We start from the raw sequence: 22,691 nt of genomic DNA, 5'->3' as shown, positions 1-22,691 counted from the left end.
CCTGTCCCCCACACGTCCCGCCCCAGCGTCGCGTCGCCCAAGTCCCCGCCCGAGTGTCGCGTCGCGTCGCCCAAGTCCCACCCCCCCAAGCATCGCGTCGCCAAGTCCCCGCCCCCCGAGCGTCGCGTCGCCCAGTCCCCGCCCCCTCGAGCGTCGCACCGCTCAAGTCCCCGCCCCCCGAGTGTCGCGTCGCGTCGCCCAAGTCCACCCCCTGAGTATAGCGTCGCCTAAGTCCCGCCCCTCCGAGCGTCGCGTCGCCCAAGTCCCGCCCCCTCCGTGAGCGTGCACGCTCAAGTCCCCGCCCCCCCAGTGTCGCGTCGCGTCGCCCAAGTCCCACCCCCCAGCGTCGCGTCGCCAACTCCCCGCCCCCCTGGTGTCGCGTCGCGTCGCCCAAGTCCCACCCCCCAAGCGTCGCGTCGCCCAAAGTCCCCGCCCCCCCGAGCGCCGCACCGCCCAAGTCGCACCCCCCCGAGTGTCAGTCGCGCCGCCCAAGTCCCGTCCCCCAAGCGTCGCGTCGCCCAAGTCCCGCCCCAGCCGCGCGCCGGGTCGCCCAAGTCCCCGTTCTCCCCGGCCCCGCCTCCTAAGCCCCGACCCCCCAGCGCCGCCGGGCCGAACCAAAACAAAAACAAACCCCCGTCCCGAGGGGCAGCCTGGAGCACGTGCTTGGTGGGCTGGTGCCTGGAGCCCAGCCTGGCAGGGAGCCACGTCCAATGCCCAGGGAAGCAAATCTCATTCTGGTGTTTGAAGGGGGCAGAGTTTCATGAGACCGGCCAGACCAATGGTCCATCCAGCCCACTGTCCTGTCTGCCAACAGTGGCCAATGCCAGGCGCCCCAGAGGGAATGAACAGAACAGGTGATCATCAAGTGATCCATCCCCTGTCGCTAGGGTGACCAGAAGTCCTGGTTTTATAGGGACAGTACCGATATTTGGGGCTTTTTTTTAAATATGAGCTCGTATTACCCCCCCAAACCCCTGTCCCGATTTTTCACAATTGGTGTCTGGTCCCCTGCTTGTCGCTCGTTCCCAGCTTCTGGCAAACAGAGGCTAGGGACCCCAAGAGAAGTGCCCTGGATCTCAGTACTGGGGAGACAATGGAGGAGTTGCTGAGCCAGTGGCTGATGTGCAGGAGGGGGCAGAGCCAGCTGCAGCAGCTGCAGAGGGCAAGCACTGCCAGGTCCTCGCTCCCTGCTGCCGGACTGTGGCTGTGGCTGCTCTGAATGGGGTTACCAGTTCGCCAGGCTTTCCCGGGATTGTCCCTCTTTCAAGGGTGCAGCCCTGGGCACTCCATAAGGCTGCGCATTGTATGCTGCCAGCCGTCCAGTGTTATGGGTTCAGGAACATCCTCGATACCCCTGGGGAGGTGAGGGGGATTGTATCTCAGAGGTGGGAATCCCAATTCTGCTCCGCTTTGTCTCTCCCACCTAAGAATCAGCTGGTGCATGATTTGTCCCACATCTGGAGCAGGCCTGGGAGGGGTGTGATTGCAGGGACAACCCCTCTGAGAGAGACAATTCCTGCCCTGCTCCCCTCTGGTATTGTATAATGGGGGGGGGGGAAGCAGTGCAGTTACTGCTACCTTGAAAAGGATACACCTAGGCCCCAGATTATCCTAAGTATTTAGGCACCTAACTCCCATGGGTTAGGTGCCTAAATATCTTTCGGGCTCTGGGCCTTACTGCCCCTTGCCAGCAGTTCTTTAAGGCCCTGATCCTGCAGACACTTGCACACAGGGGCTTAACTTTATTCCTGTGAGTAACTGAAGGCAATGGGGACATCTCATGACAGCAGAGATCAGAGGGTCGCTGAAGAGGATGTTGCCGCTGTTTAAACGCACTGTGGAAGGATTGACTGTAACATGAACTGGCTACTTCGTTCTCAAGTGGCTCCCCCCGGCCCCTACTGTTCCCTGGCAGCTGGACGCTGGCACCTCACTCACACACCCACAGGAGGCACAGACGATCCAAGGAACCATGCCGACTTTATAGCACCCGGGCAAGGGCGGTGGGTAGGGGAGGCTGGGGGAGGCTGTGTCTCCCCAAACAGCCAGGCGTGACCCCTCTCACACTCTACCCCCAGACCCCTGCTTTAACTGTGCCTCTGGGCTCCAGGGGCTGGAGGGCACGCTGCCCACCTTCCCAGCGTTGGGGGATGCGGAGCACTGCAACAGCACTGTGCACTCTCCCTCCCGGCGCTCTGGGGCTGAGGAGGCTGTAGGCACTAGCCAGCCTGAGGTGGGGGCCAACGGCTGCAGTGCGGAGGCTCTGGGTTCTGGGGGGTGTGGAAGGGGTGGGGCTGGAGGGGCTAGCCTCCCCCAGCCAGCAGTTCACGCGCCACCCATGCACTCAGAGTATGTCAACAGGGCCGGCTTTAGGAAGCGCGGGGCCCAATTCGAACAGTTTCGATGGGGCCCCGGCAGGGATAACTTTAAAAAAAAAACAACTGCGTGTAAAAAACACATGGGGCTTGTACTCACCGGGCGGGCGGCGCTCCACCTCCAAGTCTTCGGCAGCATGTCCTTCACTCACTCCAGCTTGGAGTTTGAAGGAGGTGCTGAGTGTATAGAGCTGCCTGTGTTGGCTCTGTGGTATAGACCAATAAGGATTCCCAGGGTCTGACAGCCTTTCACTACCAGGAAATTCATTCAGACAAATTAAATAGAATAGAATAGAATGGGCCTGGCTGGTGGGCGTGGAGTCAGCTTGCGGGAAAGACAGGATCTAAGCATTCCCTTTAGGAACATAGGCCCAGATCAAGGGATTTAGGCACCTTTGAGGATCTGGTCCCTACAGGACTAAATCCCCCTCCGGGATTGTCAGTCTTTACCAGCATTTCCTGGTACTGCTACCCAATACTAGGAAATCTTGGAGATTTCCCTCAAAAATAAACCAAAGTGTCTTAATTTCTAGCACATTTCCCACTCAGTAATGCTTTACTGAGTTATGTAATTAATCCCATTCGGGCTTGTAGCCTATAGGGCTATTCTGATTGCTTGCCCATATATCTTTTCTTATGAGTTTGACCATTTGTTACGTTAGAAGTATGTTCTTTATTATTACAATAGGTTTATTATAGAGGGTCCTTGGAAATTCTGTGTAGCCAGATTCTGATCAGATGAACTGGCGAGACTATAACCCTTATTATCTATAAATCGGGCAACGTCCTGTTAATCCGTAGTTGAAAATACAACCTACATCACAGGGAAATGCCGTGATGATTCATTGTTATTTCTCCTTGAGCCTGGAGCATATCCTTGGCTCTGCACAATAGACGGTCCCTTCCCCAACTGATGAGGGAACTTGGAATCCACTGCGGAAGTGGGAGCTCTGCCCAACCAGCACTTTGGATCAATGTAGTTAAAGCAAAGTATCTTGACAGTAAAAAACATCAGAAGCAAGATCTGCTGGAGCCAAATCAGACTGCGATAAGCGTATCTCCTAATCTCTGCCATTCAAATACGATTTCTCACTTCAAGACAGTCACCTTCCCCACTCCTGGACAGTCTGGGGATCTGAACTGCAGCCAGCTGAGGTCTACAGAAAGACTCCAGGACCCAAGATATTTAGGTGCCTAACTCCTATGTGATTTAGGCACCGATGGACTTTTGAGGATGCTGGAGCAGGAGCTCTGAGACAACCTGAGTGATTGCAGCAAGCTCCCAGCTAGTCCTGTGGTCACAGCAGAGAAGGGAGAGGTGTACAGGATGAAGGTATCTTGTGGGAGTGACCCCAGCCCCTCTCCTCTCTATCTCTGATGCAATTTGAGGGGAGAATCTCAATACATCTTCCTCTCCCCTACATCTGCTCAGATTTTGGGTAGTGGAGATACAAACATACCCATAAAGGAGTAAAACCCACAAGGTATTTAAACACCTAACTCCCATTGAAACCAAAGGGAGTTAGGTAGCTTTGAGGATCTGGGTCTAACTCTTTTATCCCCAGGGGTACGAGCAAGTAATTTGGGGGCTGAAGGTCCTAGTTTGGATCCCTGTTAATAACCATGTCTGTCCCAAGGCCCATACACGGGGCCTTGACTATGCTCCATCGAGGCTTCAAGATTTGGATCTAGCAGGCTAAACAGAGCACAACAGGGGAGGATACTTCCTAAGTTGATTATTTTATATGGCTTGGGTAGGTAAGCAACAACTACAAAGGTATATAAGTTTGATAGCCAGCACATTGCTGCAGCAGTGAGTGGATGAATGTCCTTTAGGCCCCTGGGCAAAAGAACGAAGGGGACATTCAGATATGACATGTTCTATCACTTGGGCCCGGTGACCAGTCGCATACAGGTGTTTGCCTCATTTTCCATTTAAAGAGGGTTTGTCCACATCTCCCATTTCTAAACTGACAAAGGGGGACACTGTTTGGCTGGCTGCAGCTACCGTTCCCTGTACCGTTCTCCCATCTTGAGAGTAAAGAAAGTTTCAATTAAAAAAAAAAAGGCAAACAAAGAAGAAGCAACTCTTTTTCTGATCACTTCCGAATTTATTTCTGTATTTAATGCTACATGGCTCAGACAAGAGAGCCCTTTAGCATCCCCTAGAGACTCTGTTCTAAAAACTCTTTGGGCCCAGATTGTGTGAATCATTTAAAAAAGAGAGAGAGAGAGAATTTGCTAAAACAACCCTCGCTAATGTCCACCAAACCCTCTTTGTAGCTGCGGATTCTTAATTTCTAATGGGCGGGAAATCCTGTAAAATACAAAACGGTGCTGTAAAGAAAGAGAAATGCTTCAAGTGGCAAGTCATTCACTGATGTTATTGTGTAGTATTGGAACTGTGGTAGCACGTGTCGGTACAAGTCTGGGCTCTGGGGCCCCTGGAGCTGTATTTCAAGACATCCCCTGCCCTGAAGAGTTCACAGTCTTGTAGATAAGGAGAGAAAGCAGGTGGACACAAAGTAGGATGGACTCAGGAATCAGCATGTTTAGCACAATAAGCAGCCACTGCACAGCCATGACCTGGCCCCTTGCTCCTAAAATAAGCAGACTAATCCGTACAGTACAGAAACCTCAGCCCTGTTCACGAAGTGACTGATACTCCAAAGCCTCCCACTCCAAGGGGCTCTGCCCTCTCTGCTCCCCTCCAGTTACACAACTTCCCAGCCTGCCCAGCGCTGTTGACCACTCCCATAACCCAAGGAGTGACCCTAGGGCAGCAGGGGAGAGGCTAGTTCTTCAGCTGGAAGGCGAGGAACAGAATTCCAGCTCCTCCCTGGCTGGCCACTCCCAGCTGCCAGGGCCCACATGGGCCTAGATCCCACTGCAGCTCCCAGCTTCTCTCCAGGGAGAGAAAGTGGCTCATTCTGGGCTCTCACTGGGAGACAGCTTCTAGCAGGCAAAGAGGAGCAGAGCGGTTGAGGACTCAAGATCATTCATTACCTCAGGGCACAAGGGCAGTGAGGTGCAGGGCAGCTGGAAACTATTAATATCTTTTCAGGAGGTCGAGCCAGGAATAAAAATTATCCCTGTTTCTGGGCTGGCGGGTGGCTGCCTGGGCTGAATGGTGCTCTGTTCCCCTTACAGGGTAGGTGGCACGGGCTGGATTGCGGTGGACCCGCCTGCGTGGGTGACAAGTGCTTGGTTTTGGTTTCCTTTGTTGGAAGGTACTGGGCCAAGAGTTGCCGGAGGTGGGGGTTGCATGCTCTGCTGAGGCAGCAGCTAGGTTTGGTTCAGTGCTGCTCATTCTTTCTGGACCGTGGAGAATCTCTGGGGGTGCAACGCGGACGTGATTGTGACCTTTTTGGGGAAAATGACGGTTGGAGATGTGGCTTTGAAACCTCATTTCTGAAGGAGCCAGTCTGAGCCAGGACATCTTTCCCACCACCCAGAAGAAAGGGAAGACTCTCTCCTCAGTGAAAGAGGCCATCAGGTAGCGAAAGATGAGGGACTTGCGATCAGCATCGAAAAATGTCACTTGCCCCTTTTCATAGTCCAGAGAAACCCGGATCCTCTGGGGGACCCACCTCAGAGACAGGGGGATTTCTTCAGGCGAGGTGAGTGCTCGGTACTCACCTCTGCACAGAGCTACAGCGCAGATCCCTCCCTCAGGGTTATATTTGACCGGTCCCTTCCTCTTCACTGACTCTTTGGCTACCCCCACGGCCCAGCCTCCCCCTTCGCCCACCTCCAGATCCCAGTAACATCTCCCCGAGGTGAATCCCTCACAGCCCAGCACACAGAGAGAAGAATCAAATCTCTTGGGATTGTGGGGCAGATCCTGCCAGGCGTCTCCATATTTCAAATGTTTCCAGTCCTCAGACAGGACGAGTTTGGGATGAGCCGTGTCTGGATCCAGAGTCACGTTCACTTGGGGGAGAGAGAAAATCAGAGCGTTAGGGGCAGAGCTCAGCCCTGGGGGAGGCTGGGACCATTTCTCACACTCTCCAGTAGCCCTGTCCTGGCTGGGACCCTCCCTGATTTCCTGCCTCTCTCAGGTCCCAAGGAACTGCTCCTGCTGGGGGCTGAGCAGCCATTTCACGGCAGCTCTCTTCTGCCATGCGGAGGTGCTGTAAGAACTGACTCTGCTTCTGCTCCTACTGGGGCTGCTACACTCTCACAACTAGGACTGGAGTGGGGGCAAAGTTGAGTGAAAGAAGGAGAGTTTTCAGCTGTCCACTGGAGAAACCCTCTGGCTAGCCCAGAGGGAAGGGGAGAGGAGGGGCAGCATGGGGAAATGGAAGTGACAGTGGGTGGATGGAGAGACCCACCACCTATGGGGAAGGAAGACAGTGGGAACCCTGTAGAAGAGCACCTACCCCGTGGAAGGGCGGGAAGTGTGGGAATACGGCATCCGAGTCCAGGAGGAAAAGACAGGAAAGCAATGGGACTGGAGGAGAGAGAATGGTGGGAATCATGCCCCAAGGAGACACTGGGGGCTGATCAGGCTGGCCAGTCCCTGCCCCCTCCCAAAAGAGAGCAGAGACATCCCACCACTGAATCCCAGCCCATCTGTAAATCACATCTACTGTTTAGAGCAGTAATGGCCTCTCCACCCAGCCCCTTTCCTACAAATCTCCAGAGGTGGGAAACTGCCATGAGGTAGGAAGCTGGCTCTGTTTGATCTCAGATTTTTCTTCTGCAAGTGAATCCGGATCCGCAAACCTGTCTCCTCTTTGGTTCTTCTCATTATTACAATATCCCTGGGAAAACTTACCCTTTTCACCTACGTTTTCCATCTCCTTTGCCAAAAATTGACTCCCTTCCACCTCCAGCTTAAATACCAGCGTGTCTAGAGAGAAGACGGGGGAGAAGAGATGTGTTTTCATATGCTCACAATTATGCCAAGGTTTCCTACAACTGATGTGCTTTATTTCTGTGACACAAACACAGGGGAAGGAAGCTCAGATACCCAGAGAGAGAAACAAAGGAAGAGAGCGTGAATAATAAATTTCACTCTTATTGTTGTTGGCTCTCTATTGTATTTTCTCTTCCCTTGGCCCTTCCCAAGAATGTATAACCTATTCTTTTACTCTTATTGAGTTGGGCTTGACATCAACACTCTTTATCCAGAACCCACATCCTCCCATGGTGACATTTTGATTTGTCCTTCTTGGAGGGAGAGATAGCTCAGTGGCTTGAGCATTAACCTACTAAACCCAGGGTTGTGAGCTCAATCCTTGAGGGGGGCACTTAGGGATCTGGGGCAAAAGTCTATCTGGGGATTGGTCCTGCTTTGAGCAGGGGGTTGAACTAGATGACCTCCTGAGGTCCCTTCCACCCCTGATATTCTACGATACCTTTGAATTCCCTCAGAATCATCTCCAGAACAATCCTTCTCTCGGAGAAATCACCAATTCTTTTTTCCAGCTTGGAAAGACTCTCTCCCACTGCCTGGGCCTTCCCTTTCTCACACCTAGAAAGAAACAGGCTTTGCTATGGAATCACAGTTTGCAGTGTAATTATTTCTTTTAGGCATGACTCCTTCACATCCGTTATGTTCTGATGATCTTGGAAGTGAAAGCTGTGGAGTCGAGCAGCCTGCTGGATAACTTGCTCTACTCAGGGCAAGTAGGCCTAGATCCACAAAGTTACTTGAGCAACAAAATCCCAGATTTTGGTGTCCACGTCCCGATTTTAGGTGCCACAATCCACCTGCCCCAGCTGCTGCCAAACCCTACAGGCACCTAAATTTGCTCAGCACTGCCATTTTTGAAGGAGCCTATGTTCTTGCTTCTCACCAGGTGCTCAGATGTCCAAGCCCCAGAGCAATCCACTAACTGGGGGGGAAGAGATGCATTCCTCTGCCTAAGAACCTTATGAGGCCCGATTTGGTAACTTTGCTCAGACATCACCTCTGCTGGATCGGGTCCCTATTGGCATAGGTGGCACGTGAGTTTTCCATTTGGGGAGGCTCACATGTGACTGCCAGAAGCTGCCTAGAAGTGGGGCAGGGGCCATTGATGGCTGGACCATGGCCCCACCCTTGAGACCATGCCCCTGAGTCCCCACTCCTATTTGGCTTCTTCGGAACAAGGCCCCACCCTGGCTCTGCCATGGCCCCATCACTTTTTCCTGCCTTAGGCGAGTGATCCAGGGTTGGGGGGACAGGGGAAGAGAGGAGCAAGCGGTGGGCGGGGAGAGGCCTCCGAGGAAGAGAGACACAGCAGAGGCGGTAAGAGGCAGAGCAAGGGCAGGGCCACGGCGGAAGAGGCCAAGTGGGGATGGGGTGGAGCGCAGGCAGGGCCACGGTCCAGGCACCAATGGGGGACCCCTTCACACTTCTATGGAGCTTTGCTTCTGGTTCTCCAAAGGCAGTGGCTGGCCAGCGCGCCTCCGGATGGGTGACCCATGCTACATCCGTGCCATTTCCCCCCTGCATGGCCGGCCTTTTTGGGAGGCTCAGCCTTCCCTGGCCTCTTATACGCAACACCCATGCCTATTGGAGAACTTACACAAAATGGCTGTGGGGACAAGAGACGCCTTCAGAACTTCTAGCCCAGTGATTACAGTAGTAAACCTGGGATATTGGAAACCCTCAGTTCAAGTACTCCCTCCAACTGAGGCGGGGAAGGGATTAGGCTCAGACTGTCAAACATATCTAGGTGCCTATCTTCCACTGAAATCAATGGGAGTTAGGGCCCTAAATCCCTTTGAGGTTTCAGGCCCCAGGAGTCTAAGTCTGGTGCTATACAGGCTCCCAAGTCACTTGGGTACTTTTGAAAACAGTTTCATCAATCTTTTGTTTGCAACTTTTTTCTCCAACTGGAAAAAAAGCAAAATAACTCTCTTGAAACCTAAGTAAATAAATGACAATTTGGGTGAATTAAAGAAAATGAAACGCTGTTTTTTGAAACTTGTGGAATGAAAATAACTTTTCCATGTTTGTATTCCCCCCCCCTTTTTTTTTAATCATAGGAACAGTCATATAGAGTCAGACCAAAGGTCCATCTAGCTCAGTGTCCTAGCCTAGCCTAGTCCAGTCTTCCAACAGGGCCAATGCCAGGTGCTTCAGAGGGAATGAACAGAACAGGAAACCATCAAATGATCCATTTCCTGCCTCCCAATCAACTCTACCCATCACATTTTTAAGCAGGGAAGGTTAGTGGCTGGGAAGATGCGAGTGCAAGCCCTTTCCAAGCATAGCGAGAGATCAGAGGGAGTGAGGAGCCACGTACCTGCTCAAGATGCTTCTGATATCCTAGAAGGGGGAGAGAGAGAGAGAAAAAAGGAGCTCAGTGTCACAGTGACATGAATCAGAGCTAATACATTATCTTGGTGCCCATTACTTTTTTTATTTATCTCATAAGTAAACTAGAGCAACAGAGCCTATCCCAGTGGTCCCCAACCTTTTCATCTGGCGGGTGCCAGACGAAGGACCGTGGTGGCAGTCGAGCATCCACTGAAATGCCGCCGAATTTCTGCGGCATTTGGGCGGTGACGCCTCTCAATGATATAGCTTGTCAGCGGCAAGTGGTGTCATCGAGAGGTGTCACCGCTGAAATGCAACAGAAATTCGGCGGCATTTCAGCAGATGCTTGACCGCCAGGCAGGACACAGGCACATTTAGATACCTCTGCGGCACTGCGTTGGGGACCCTGACCTAGACAAACCTACTCTAAGATTCGTCCATAACTGTCTGAAAAACCATACTCAGAGAGGAGTTATCAATGGTTCATACTTGAGCTGGAAGGGCATATCAAGTGGGGATCTCTCCTGGATCCAGTCCTATTCAATATCTTCATAAATTATTTGGACAATGGCATAGAGAGTACACTTATAAAGTTTGTGAATGATACTAAGCTGGGAGGGGTTGCAAGCACTTTGGAGGACGGGATTAGAATTCAAAATGATCTGGACAAACTGGAGAAACGGTCTGAATTAAATAGGATGAAATTCAATAAGGACAAATACAAAGTACTCCATTTACGAAGGAACAATCAGTTGCACACATACAAAATGGGAAATGACTGCCCAGGAAGGAGCACTGCGGAAGGGGATCTGGTGGTCACAGTGGACCACAACCTAAATATGACTCAACAGTGTAATGCTGCTGCAAAAAAAGCAAACATCATTCTGGGATCTAATAGCTGGAGTGTTGTAAGCAAGACATGAGAAGTAATTCTTCTGCTCTACTCCACACTGATTAAGTCCCAACTGGAGTACTGTGTCCAGTTCTGGACAACACACTTCAGAAAAGAGGAGACAAACTGGAGAAAGTCCAGAGAAGAGCAACAAAAATGATTAAAGATCTAGAAAACATGGCCTATGAGGGAAGATTGAAAAAAAATGGCTTTGTTTAGTCTGTAGAAGAGAAGACTGAGGGGGGGACATGATAACCGTCTTCAAGTATGTAAAAGGTTGTTATGAAGAGAAGGGTGATACATTTTTCTTAACCACCCAGGACAGGACAGGAAGCAATGGGCTTAAACTGCAGCAAGGGAGGTTTAGGTTGGACATTAGGAAAAACTTCCTAACTGGCAGGGTGGTTAAGCTCTGGAACAAATTACGTAGGGAGGTTGTGGAATCTCCATCACTGGAGGTTTTTAAGGCCAGTTTAGACAAACACCTCTCAGGGATGGCCTAGATAATACATGGCCCTGCCTCCATGCAGGGGACAGGACTACATGCCCTCTCGAGGTCCCCTCCAGTCCTACTTTCTATTTAACAGTGTAATCTCAGGGATATCCTCTGTACCTAACTGCTTAGTTAACTGTACTCCCCTGTCACAATCACTTTGGAACACAAATAAATGTAACAGTAATTAATAATTATCATCCTCAGCCCAGATCTGTGTTTGAATGAAGTAGCCACACAGGACTGGGTATCTGGCTACACACCATCTCAATGCTGCTGAGCTGGTGTTGCAGTGGTTAGCAGATCTGCCTTCTAAGCCCTTCTCCTGGGTTCTTTACCCAGCCAGCAGAGGGCAATGATGTCTGGAGGAGAAGACGTTTGGCCTTGTGGCAAAGCACTTGACTGAGGTGCAGGAAATCTCCATTCAGCTCTTGGACACAGACACAGTTGCACTCACTTCAAGGACGGCTACACTGCAATCCGAGGTGTGACCGCAGCATGTGGAGATGTACTTGAGCTAGGTTCGATCGAGCTAGCTCCAACCAAAATAGCAGTGAAGCTGCTGCAGCAGCACGGATTATACACCCCAGCCGGGACCCTTGGTATGTACTTGAGCAGCGAGGCCATGGTGCCACCTGGACTACTCTGGCTTCACGGTGATTGTTATTGGAGCTAGCTAGATCAAAGCTGGCTCAGGCATGTCTACATGAGCTGCAGTCACACCCTTCCTGGCAGCAGAGACGTACCCTTAATCTCTCTGGGTCTCAGTCCTCTACTCACAGGAGGAGGAAAATTCATTAATAGCAACATAGAGAATTTGTTTTAAAAATACACACTATGAGTTCTATACTGAGGTTTGAATTTTGCACTCCATGACTCATGAGCTTCATCTTTTACCCCTTTCCCAAATGCCTTGCAAGAATCAGAGGTCTCACCTGCAGGAATTCACTCGTTGGCTGCTGGCACTTCCCCTCCATCTCACTGATCAGCTCGCTGAGATGGGAAATCTCCGCTGAGAGTTTGGTGACATTTTCATTCTGCATCTTCACAATCTCCTTGTCCAGGCCTCCCAATTGGGCCAGCAGGAGTCGCTCTTGTTCCTCCAGGAACTGTCGCAATTGCCGAATTTCAGACATGATTTTCTGTCTCTCAACATCTGTCTTCTCCTGTAATGGACAGACACAAATAAGGAAAAAGTAGGGCAGGTAGGGTGACCAGACAGCAAATGTGAAAAATCGGGACAGGGGGTGGGGGGTAATAGGAGCCTATACAAGAAAAAGACCCAAAAATCAGGACTGTCCCTATAAAATTGGGACATCTGGTCACCCTAAGGGCAGGGGACATGTGGTGGGATACCTTGCACAGATGTAAATTAACTAGGGCTGTCAAATGATTCAAAAAATTAATTGCGAGATTAAAAAAATGAATCACACTTTTAATCACATTGTTAGACAATAATAGAATAGCAATTTACATTTATTATACATATTTTTGAATGTTTTTCTATATTTTCAAATATATTGATTTCAATTACAGCACAGAATACAAAGTGTCCAGGGCTCACTTGACATTTTTTTTTTATTACACATATTTGCACTGTAAAAAAAGATTAACAAAATATAGTGTAATCTGGAAGTCGAAGCACGAAGGGGCATACGAATGGTTAGCATATCTGACATGTAAACACCTTGCAACACTGACTACAAAATAAGAAGCAAGCAGCATTATCGCTCATAAAGATAAACAAATTTGTTTGTCTTAGCGATTGTCTGAACAGGAAGTGGACTTGTAGGCTCTGAAGTTTTACATTGTTTTATATTTGAGTGCAGTTATGTAAAAAAAAATTCTACATTTGTAAGTTGCGCCTTCATGATAAAGAGATTGCACTACAGTACTTGTAGAAGGTGAATTGAAATATTATTTATCTTTTTTACAGTGCAAATATTTGTAATAAAAATTATAACATAAAATGAGCCCTGTACACTTTGTATTCTCCATTGTAATTGAAATCAATATATTTGAAAATGTAGGAAGCATCCAAAAATATTTATAATACATTTAAACTGGTATTATTGTTTAACAGGACGATTAAAGCTGCGATTAATCGTGATTAATTTTTTTAATCAAGGTAACTCAAAACAAATTAATCGTTTGAGTTAAGTGCAATTAATTGACAGCCCTAAAATGAACATATTTCGACTGACCTCCATGGCCAGGTGTGCGCATTCAGGAGAATTTCACTGCCTTTTGACAGAAACTTCCCCCACGCCACTAGATCAGCGTTTTCCCCTAAAGCTTCCCGCTTTGGTCATAATGTCTCTTAATGTTGTGTGGCCTTAATTTGCCTTTCTGCTGCCTTTTCATGTATCATCTGATTAATGGCCTCCAACAATCCAGATTCTTCCAAGAGCAGATTTCAGAGCTACAAGGGCAGTGGCTTACTGGGACAGAAGCCGAAGGAAGGGGTGCAAATCAGTATAGATCAAAACAAACAACTCAGGAGAATCACGATGCTCATGCAGAGATGAAGGAGACACACGCACGAAACATGCCAAACCCGCAGGAAAAAATGCAGACATTGGGCTTGTTTTTGGCTTAATTGGCTTGTAAGTTGCGTGTTGGCTAGTTTTTGGCTTGTAGCTTGTTGCTTCTGTTTTTTGGATCAACTCCCGGCAAGCCGAGGCAAGGGGAGGAGGGAGTCAGGGGTGCACAGCAGGCCCACCACAGTCCCAGACTGCAGGCCGGGGGGGGGATCTAGTCACACAGAGGGTTTGGGTTCTTAGGGATTGGCTTGTTTTGACCTTGTTTTGAAATGGGATTAGCTTGATTTTTGGCTTACTGTGAAAGTCGGGGTGCTTATTTACCACTTGAAAGTGGGCAACTGTGACACATATACGGCTGCAAACATGCATGCAAAGAGAAAGAGAGGAACAGAGCAAATCCAAGAAACACCCCGGAACAGGGCCACTTGCTGCATGAGCTGAAGAGTGTGGGGCTAAGCCAGAGGTCTCCAACCTGTGGGACACTCCCTGGGGCCGGTGGGGGGCAGGGAGGACCCTTCAGGGGGCACGGCATGGCGCAGGCTAGTCCCTGTGGGGGGCAGGGAGAGAGTGCCACTCAGCCCTTCCCTGCCCCCAGCTATGCTCCAGTCCCACCTGCAGCCGTGGCCCCAGTTCCCTGCCCCACACCTGGCCCCCAGCTTCAGTGCAGTTCTGTTTCCGGCCACATCCCTACGCCCTGGCCGCGGCTTCAGCCCCAGCTGTGGCCCCAGCTTCCGCCCCCTTACCCGTCTTCTCTCCCCCACCACCCAGAGCCACGGCCCCACTCTGGGCAGGGGCAGGTGTGGACAGGGATAAGGGGGGGCATGACCTTCAAAAGTTTGGGGACCACTGGGCTAAGCCAATCCAGATTTGGGAAGAAGCCCCACCTGAGGGGAATCAGGCAATTGCCAACAAAGCAGATAGAGGTGGCTGTGCTCAGGGAATGGCTAGTGCAAAGATGAAGGCCACGTCTACATGAACAGCGCTCTATGCTCTCCTGTCGGCATAAGAAAAGCAGCCCCACGAGCAGCATAAGCTATGTCGGCGGGAGAAGCGCTGTGAACATGTCAGTATAACTGATGTCTCTCAGGGGGGTGAAATAGTCACCCCCCAGAGCGACAGAAGTTTTGCTGACCCTAGGCGGCAGTGTAGACATAGCTGCAGAGGAAGGCTCTGGCAGGACCATGACCTCAGGAAGCTAGGAGAGTAAAGCCCAGTGAGCAGGAGGCTCAGGGCGCTGGGAAACGCTGACTGTGTTTGGGAGTGGGTGTCAGAGCTCCAGTGAGGGGAAACGTTTGGGAGATCAGACCAGAATGGAAGAAGAGCCCAGGGAGGGTGAGAGAAAGTGCCCGAGCTAAATATCTTCCATAGCTGATCAGGTTATTAGACAGACATGGTAGGTGAGGTGACATTTTTTAGTGGACCAGATTCTCAAAAGCTTGTTATGTTGCACCAACAGAAGTTGGTCCAATAAAAGATATTACCTCATCCACTTTCTCTCTCTCTCTCTAAAGCTAAGTATGGACTTTTTCTTTGTGTTGTTCTAATGGACTTTAGTTTGGGACTCTGGCTTGTTGTAAACTGGTTCTGGTATGAAACTAGGGGTACCATTTACCAGAGAAAGCCTGTGTGAGTTCTTAAAGGACCCTGAAGAGAGGGAAAAATGGAGGGGGAGGCTTCAGAGACAACCCTAATCAGTAAGCAGTAGTTGTGTTATTCCGCCCTTCCACCCCACCCCACTACACCACACCACACAGCATACCACCACCTCCTATCTACAGATTCATAACAGGCACCTACCAGGTATTCCTGGCTTTTCCCCTCCTCGGCCTGTCTGTATTTGAGGAGTTTTTCTTTCTCTTCCTTCAGGGTCTGCAGTTGTGTCCAGATTTGTTCCTGAGCAAAGAAACACGGTATGTGATCTGTTCTGCTGGGAGGGGCATCCTGGGTGTCTTCTTCACAGAAAATAATTTAAATAAACAAAACCTATGGATCCGATTCAGACTTTAGAAAGAATTTACACAGTGTATTCAACTTTATAGGAGTTGCTGGTGCTGTTTGTAGGAAAACTCACTTCCTGGAGCTCCTGAACGTAAGCAGATTTGCATCTTACAATTTACTGGATTGCTTTATTGGTTAGCAATATTATAAACCTGGTCTGGATAATCCATGTAACCCAGAAGCTCTGAATAGTCCGCTGTGCTGGTTTATGATTGGCCAGGATGTTTTGGAAGGAAGAATTGGGTTATTACTCTTTGGACCCTGAAATGACTGGCACAGACAGAGGCAGAATAAATTCCTCTCTGGTTGGGCTGTTTTTCTTTTTCCAGTGAGAAGCTACCAGCAGCTGAGCAGCTACTCGCAAATGAGCGATTCATTCTTCTTTTCCTTGGGTGTGACTGAAATATTTCCCTGATGGTTCTATTTTCCAATGGACAACCTACCCCAAATTCTCAATTCTTGAGGGACGATCTTCACTCATTGATATATTTGCTTTCCACAACCCATTCTCTGTATATCTTTTCATGAGTGATGCACCCAAATACTTGCATGCTAAACTGTGTTGTTAAATTTATTCACCTAAATTTGGGTTACTGCTGGATTATGTGCTATATGTATCGTATGACTTTTAAAACAAACTCTGTATTTGTGGATAATCTAAGCACTAAACCCAGATGTACAGACACGCTTTTCTTAACCTGTGTACTATGAAATTTGTTAAAATTAGCTTTAATAAATGTTTTAATCTGTCCTGCTCGTATAGAACCTGGTTAGAAAGCGAGCTGTTAACAGGCAAAAGGCAGCATGATTTAGGTCTAATTCACACACCCTAGGGTGACCAGATGTCTCCATTTTATAGGGACTGTCCTGATATTAGGGGCTTTGTCTTACATAGGACTCTATTACCCCCCACCCTGCTTTTTCACACTTTGCCATCTGGTCACCCTAACAGACCCCGTACACCAAAAATCCTTTACAGTAAAGAACACAGATTAGTAATTCTAAGGTCAATTCCGGCCATCTGGGTTTCAGATCCTTGATGGTGTTTTCCTACCTTGTACTCCTGGGCAGCCTCCTCGATGGGAATCACAGGGTGGTCTCGGTGAGCCTTGGATCTGTCACACACCACGCAGATGGGGCTTTGATCCTCCTCACAGAAGAGTTTCAGAGGCTCCCTGTGTTTCTCACACACTCGCTCTGCCTCTGGCTCTGTTGTTGGAGGCAACTTCAGCTGTTTCACTAGCTCCACCATGTTCGCCAGCTCCCTGTTGGGCCTGAAGTTTCTCTGCCGGGCGGTTTCTCTGCACTGGGGGCAGGAGAAGTTTGGCTCCGACTCCCCCCAGCACTGGCTGATGCAGGCCCGGCAGAAGTTGTGCCCGCAGTGGATAGACACCGGGTCTGTGAAATACTCCAGGCAGATGGAACACGTGGCTTCATCCTGGAGTTTTTGCACGGCAGCCATCGCTCCCTGCACTGCAGATGCGTGGGACCAGGTTAGTTTCACTTCTCTGGTACAGCCCAGCTGCAGGTTTTATTTCCTGGGTCCCTCTCATTGGCTGAGCTGCATCTGAGACTCCCAGCGCCTGGGGGCTCTGCTCTGGTGAGCCTGGCTGTGCTGGGAGCTGTGTGATTGTGCTGGTGGACAGCCCCGTTCAGTCCCAGAGAGGAGAATACATCTCTCTGGTACTTTAGCCCAGTGGTTCTCAATCAAGGGTATGTGTACCCCTGGGGGTACTCAGAGGTCTTCCAAGGGGTACATCAACTCCTCTAGATATTTGCCTCCTTTTACAATAGGCTACAGGAAAAGCACTTGCAAAGCCAGTGCAAACTAAAATTTCATACAGTGACTTCTTTATACTGCTCTATAGACTATACACAGCAATGTAAGTATAATATTTTATATTCCAATTGATTTAGTTTATAATTATATATTAAAAATGAGAAAGTTGGCACTTTTTCAGTAATAGTGTGGCTGTAACACTTTTGTGTTTTTATGTCTGATTTTGTACGTTTTTACCTCGTATGCTTGGGGGTATGCAGGACAAATCAGACTCTTCAAAAGGGTGCAGGAGTATGGAAGGGTTGAGAGCCACTTATCTAGGGGGGGCTGGTGAAACTGCACCTGGAAGAGGAAATGCAGTTGCTGTGAAGAAGCAGGTTCTGGCTGCAGATGCTAACTCCAGGATCTGGAAGGGGATACGGCGTTCCAGCCACTGCATCTTACTGTAATGGGAGAAATACGTTTGAAGCTGAACTGGTGATAGGGTTGCCAGTAAACCCCACTGAAATGGAGAGTTCTCTCCGCCCCCATCAGACTTCTGCACCCCCTCCCTCCAGCTCCTGGGACTTCCTCATGGAAGTGGTCACACCCAAGGAATTGAGGAATGGATCTCTCATCCACTAGGAGCTGCTTGGTTGCTGGTAGCCTCTCACTGGAAAAACAGCCCAACCAGAAAGGAGTGGCATAAGGATCAAGCTCTGCATTTTGTATCTTCTTTCCACTCTTTGCCCTATCTCCTCATGAGAGCCTACCCCCGCCTCCTCCTCTTGGAATGACATCAGCGAAAGGCCCTTGAGCGTGTTTCATCCCTGGGACACGACACCCTTCGCTGAAATCACAGCGGCATTAATGTCAGGATTTTGCAATCTTCTTCATTCACGCAGGGGGACGGGGGAGAAAATGGTGGGGGAGAATCCGTGACTCCCCTACAGAGTGCAGCCAGAAATGGCCTGCTGCAAAATTCTCCATGTGCAACTCCACTTCTAGGCACATAACCATAAAGGACCAAAATATTTTCCCAAAATGCACTGCGAGGTAGGGTGACCAGGTGTCTGGTTTTCGACCGGAAAGTCCAGCCAAAAAGGGGACCTGACTGTGTCCGGTCAGATCTACTAACTAGACACCTGAAGTCCAATTACTGCAGGCAGGGGAGGCACTGAGTCATCACCCACACCAGCCCCTACTCAGCCAAAGCTGCCTCCTGCATCAGGCGGCTGCAGGTGAATCAGGGAGGTGGGAGAGGGGAAGAGCAGTGTGCAAGGAGGGGAAGGGGAAAGAGGAGTGAACAGGTGCTGTGGCCTCAGGGGGAAGGAGCGGGGCAGGGGCGATGCCTTGAGGGAAGGGATGAAGCAGGGAAGGTTCCGATACTTCTGCTAGTGTGACCGGTTTTTATATATTACAAAGTTGTCAACCCTACTACTGAGGGTTGGGAAGGAGTGGCTTGGAATAGTGCAGTGCTGAGAACCAAGGGATATGCCCCCACCTAGAGGCAACGTGGTCGGGGGGGGAGCATGTGGGGTCATGTGTCTCCTCCCCCCCCCCCCAATTTCCTGTTCAGCTTGTACTGAACTTGCTCACCCGGAGTGAGCACGCACAGTAACGCTGCTGAAGCCGGCCGCCCTCACTGTGTCCCCCCACAATTGACAGGCACGGGTCATCTCTGCCCTCACCTTCACTCCAGTCAACATGACCGCAGTGAGCACATGCAGCAGTAACTCAACAGCCTTTTCTGCTAGGCCGCACTTGCTCCAGTGCAGTTAGCAACGCCTACAATCGGAGCTGGGATCCTGGCCCCACCTGGAGCCAAGGGAGGATTCTCTCCCCAGTGAAAGAGGCCAGGGACAAAGTGAGGATCGGCGCCTCACTATAAGAATCATAAAATGCCACCTGCCTCCCCTCATAGTTCAGAGAAACGGGATGTTACTGGGGTTCGTACTCAGATGCAGGCGGGTCTCAGGGGAGGTGAGAGCAAAATACTTAACCTTGCACTGCTGTAGAGCCCTGATCCACCCTGCAGGGTTAAACCTGATCCATCCCTTTCTCCTCACAAACTCTCTGGCCAGCCCCCAGCCCAATATCGCCCATCCCTCCACCTCCACCTCCCAGTAACATCTCCTCAAGCTGAAGCCCTCACAGCCCAGCGCACAGGGCTCAGCATCCAAGCTGTGGAAGTGTCTTCACTTAAATTTGGCTTCCACCGATGACGGCTCAAAGGAGTCACTGCTTTAAGGCAAGGGGTCGGGCTTGTGAATTCAGGGCTGAAGTTCCCACTTTAGATCCCCACTCGTAACTTTGACATCTGTGTATCTGCCAGATTCACCCGCAGGACCATGGGCCAGATTCATGGGCCATTCTGTCTGGTCCCTGAACGTATGTGTCCCCGCAGCAGACAAGCTCTACAAAATGGTGTCCTCTGCATAGCGCAACCTCTCATACACCATAGGAATGAGGTCATAATCTCAAAAACACAGTACTAACAGAGTCCAGACACCATTTTGTAGAGTAAAATGGCATCCTCTGCACAGCATAACCTTGCACACGGTGTACGTGCAAGGTCACATTGAACAGACGATGATGCCCTTTTGTTTCTGAACGCAGCCAGTAGAAGTGTTGCAAATCTACACGTGACCCTGGTCACTGAAAAGTTTGGACCAGGAACTAGCTACATGTCACTGTTTGTCTGAATGCTTGATGCGCCCAGGCTGGGAAATTCGGTTCCAACAGACACTGGGTGAAAGCACCTGAATATGGCCTAGCAGAGTCATGATCATTACTGTTGTTGCGATTCCAGAGGGGTTGCTTTACTTGCAATTCCAATGGCCTACAACCCACCTCGATCCCACTGAGCAGGTCAGGAAAAAGCAAACAAACCCCTCACCAGTTTATCAAGTAGTTCTGATGGCTTCTGGGTTTATTGCTATATTTTACCCAACAGGAGAGACAAGAGAATCCATTGTGAGCCACAAAAAATTCAGCATCTTTGCAGCTGAAGATACAGAATCCTCTTGGTGAAAGAACAAAAACGCCTGCAGCAGCCAATGATTGTGGAAACAATAAAACACAACCAGAGGCTACAGAATCCCATTTCATGGCCTGCAGGGGGATAGTTAACCTTGTGTATCAGAAACAGTCTCAACTGGTTTTCACTGTACCAGACACTGAGACAAGAGTGGATTCTCTCCCCATTAAAAAGAGGCTGGGGGGAAAGTGAAAATCGAGGACTTGTTGTCAGCACAGAAAAATGCCACCTGTCCCTGGTCATAGTCCAGACAAACCCAGACCCTGCTGGGGACCCGGCCCAGTGACACTGTGGTCTTAGGGAAAGTGAAGGCATGATAGTTTGACCCTCACGCTGCTGCTCCACAACCCAGATCTCCTCCTCAGGGTTAAAGCAGATCTGTCCCTTTCTACTCACAGACTCTCTGGCCACCCCCACAGTCCAGAATTGCCCATCCCCACACCTCCACCTCCCAGCAATGTCTCCCTGAGGTGAATCCCTCACAGCCCAGCATGCAGAACTAAGTGCCAGATCTCTCAGGCTTGTCAGGCAGATGCTGCCAGCAGGACGTCCCTTAGGATTTATGGGGCCCTACACAGTATTACTGAACTGGTGCCCCTGTGCCCAACGGCAGCCAGGGCTCGCAGTGTGGGGGCAGGGAGGGATGAGGCAGCAAAGGATACCGAGATGCCCAGCCTCACAGCGGCAGAGAGTCACAGCTCCCCGCAGAACCTCGTACCCATCTCCCTTACGCAGAATGTGCTGTGCCGGCGCATTCGGCTCTGTGACGACGGCCTCTGCCTAAAGAGACTGCAGCACGTGCTGGGTGTGTGGGAGCCGACCTGCTCTTACTTGCTGTCATGGGAAGTGGGTGAAGCTGCCCCTTGGGGAGGTCAGCTCCCCAGCCCACCTCTTCTGCCTGTGGCCCCGCTCTTACTCCACTCCTGCTCCACTCCAGGCCCTGCCCCACTCCACCCAGGCCCCACCCTCTCCCCACTGTCTCCTTCCTCTCTTCCCTCCTGCACCCTTCCAGCCAAATCCATGAACCCAAATGATGCAAATGACATTTGAAAAAAACACTCTTCTGCAATTTCTTTCTAAAGAAAATGGAGCATGTTTTCCACTGCGTGCCACATAGTGAAGACTGGACATGCAGAAGGTACCTAATTAAAAGCACTAAACTTGGGAATAAAAAATGTCAGTCACAGGTTTTTTGATATGCCCTGAAGTTTGTCAGAGATTTATTTGCAAAAACTCCACGGCTGGAGCACCCATGGGGAAAAATTGGTGGGTGCTCTGCACCCACTGGCAGCTCCTCGACCCACCCCTCCGCCTCAGCTCGCCTCTGCCTCCTCCGTAAGTGCGCCACGTGCCTGCTTTTACCCCCCAGCTGTTTCATGCAGCAAGCGCTGGGAGGGAGGGGGAACATGATGCTCTCAGGGAAGAGGTGGGGCTGGGGCAGGGATTTGGGGAGGGGTCCAAAAGGGGCAGGGAGGGGGTGGAGTTGGGGCAGGGACTTCGGGGAAGGTGTTGGAATGGGGGTGGGGCAGGGGTGGATTCGGGGCGGGCAGGCACGAGTACCCAGCGGCGCCGAGGAAAGTTGGCACCTATGGTAAGGGCGAGTCATCTGTCCTGCTGAATACAACATTAAATATTATGGAATACATGATGCAGCTCTTCTCTGTTTTACATTTTCTTAATCAGTATTTCTAAGCTGATTTTATATTTTAAATGTACTCGTAAGCCTTCATAAAGTAATCATTCCAGATTACTACATATTTAACACACTGACACAAAGACATTATTTTAAATTAATCAGTCACAGAAGTTTAATGTGTTCATAACAATGTTCATTGCTTTTAGAAAAAGGGAACAGTAATTTACTTTGTGTGATCTCCATAACAAAAGGTAGCTATTTGTTCTTTTACATTGCAATCCACCTATACTTAAAAATATGTTTCCACAAGAAATTTTAGGTCATAAAAAGGATATTGGATCTTACCGAAGGTTACTTGATCATTTTGTCTGAAGGGGTTCTCTTAAAACTACGTTCCATCAAATAAGTCAGACGTAAAGAAAGAGGAAACTCATTTGTGCCAGCTAATCCTGGACAGAGAAAAAGGGTGTTTGTCCCTTTAAGGGCTTTCTTCACAACAGGGAGAGAAAGAGACAAAAAGGATATCTGGACAACAGGCCAGAAGAACACTATAGGGAAGCAAGCCTTCCTTCGTGTAGTATAAGTCATATTAAAATTCAAATGATGATTATTTTAATTTAATAGAGGGGTATTGAATTGATTTTATTTAAAAACGATATTCTGAAGATCCAAGCATTTAAGGCTAAAGATGATGTGCATC

General features: G+C 49.8%; 1 protein-coding gene across 1 annotated transcript; it reads right to left on the bottom strand.

The window, feature by feature from the left end:
• Positions 1 to 4,465: 4,465 nt before the first annotated feature.
• On the bottom strand, positions 4,466 to 17,060 carry LOC116827219 (E3 ubiquitin-protein ligase TRIM7-like). The gene is made up of 7 exons (XM_075071595.1): positions 16,611 to 17,060; positions 15,356 to 15,451; positions 11,951 to 12,181; positions 9,617 to 9,639; positions 7,739 to 7,854; positions 7,156 to 7,230; positions 4,466 to 6,308 (listed from the first exon to the last, which is right to left on the bottom strand). Exons 1-7 carry the CDS (start codon positions 17,016 to 17,018, stop codon positions 5,425 to 5,427), a joined length of 1,833 nt encoding a protein of 610 aa, XP_074927696.1. The 5' UTR covers positions 17,019 to 17,060; the 3' UTR covers positions 4,466 to 5,424.
• Between the last annotated feature and the right edge of the window lie 5,631 nt (positions 17,061 to 22,691).

The sequence above is a fragment of the Chelonoidis abingdonii genome, chromosome 12, assembly GCF_003597395.2.
Source record: "Chelonoidis abingdonii isolate Lonesome George chromosome 12, CheloAbing_2.0, whole genome shotgun sequence".
Taxonomy (NCBI): Eukaryota; Metazoa; Chordata; order Testudines; family Testudinidae; genus Chelonoidis; species Chelonoidis abingdonii.
Note: the sequence above shows the minus strand (reverse complement) of the source record. Positions and strands in the feature narration are given on the sequence as shown.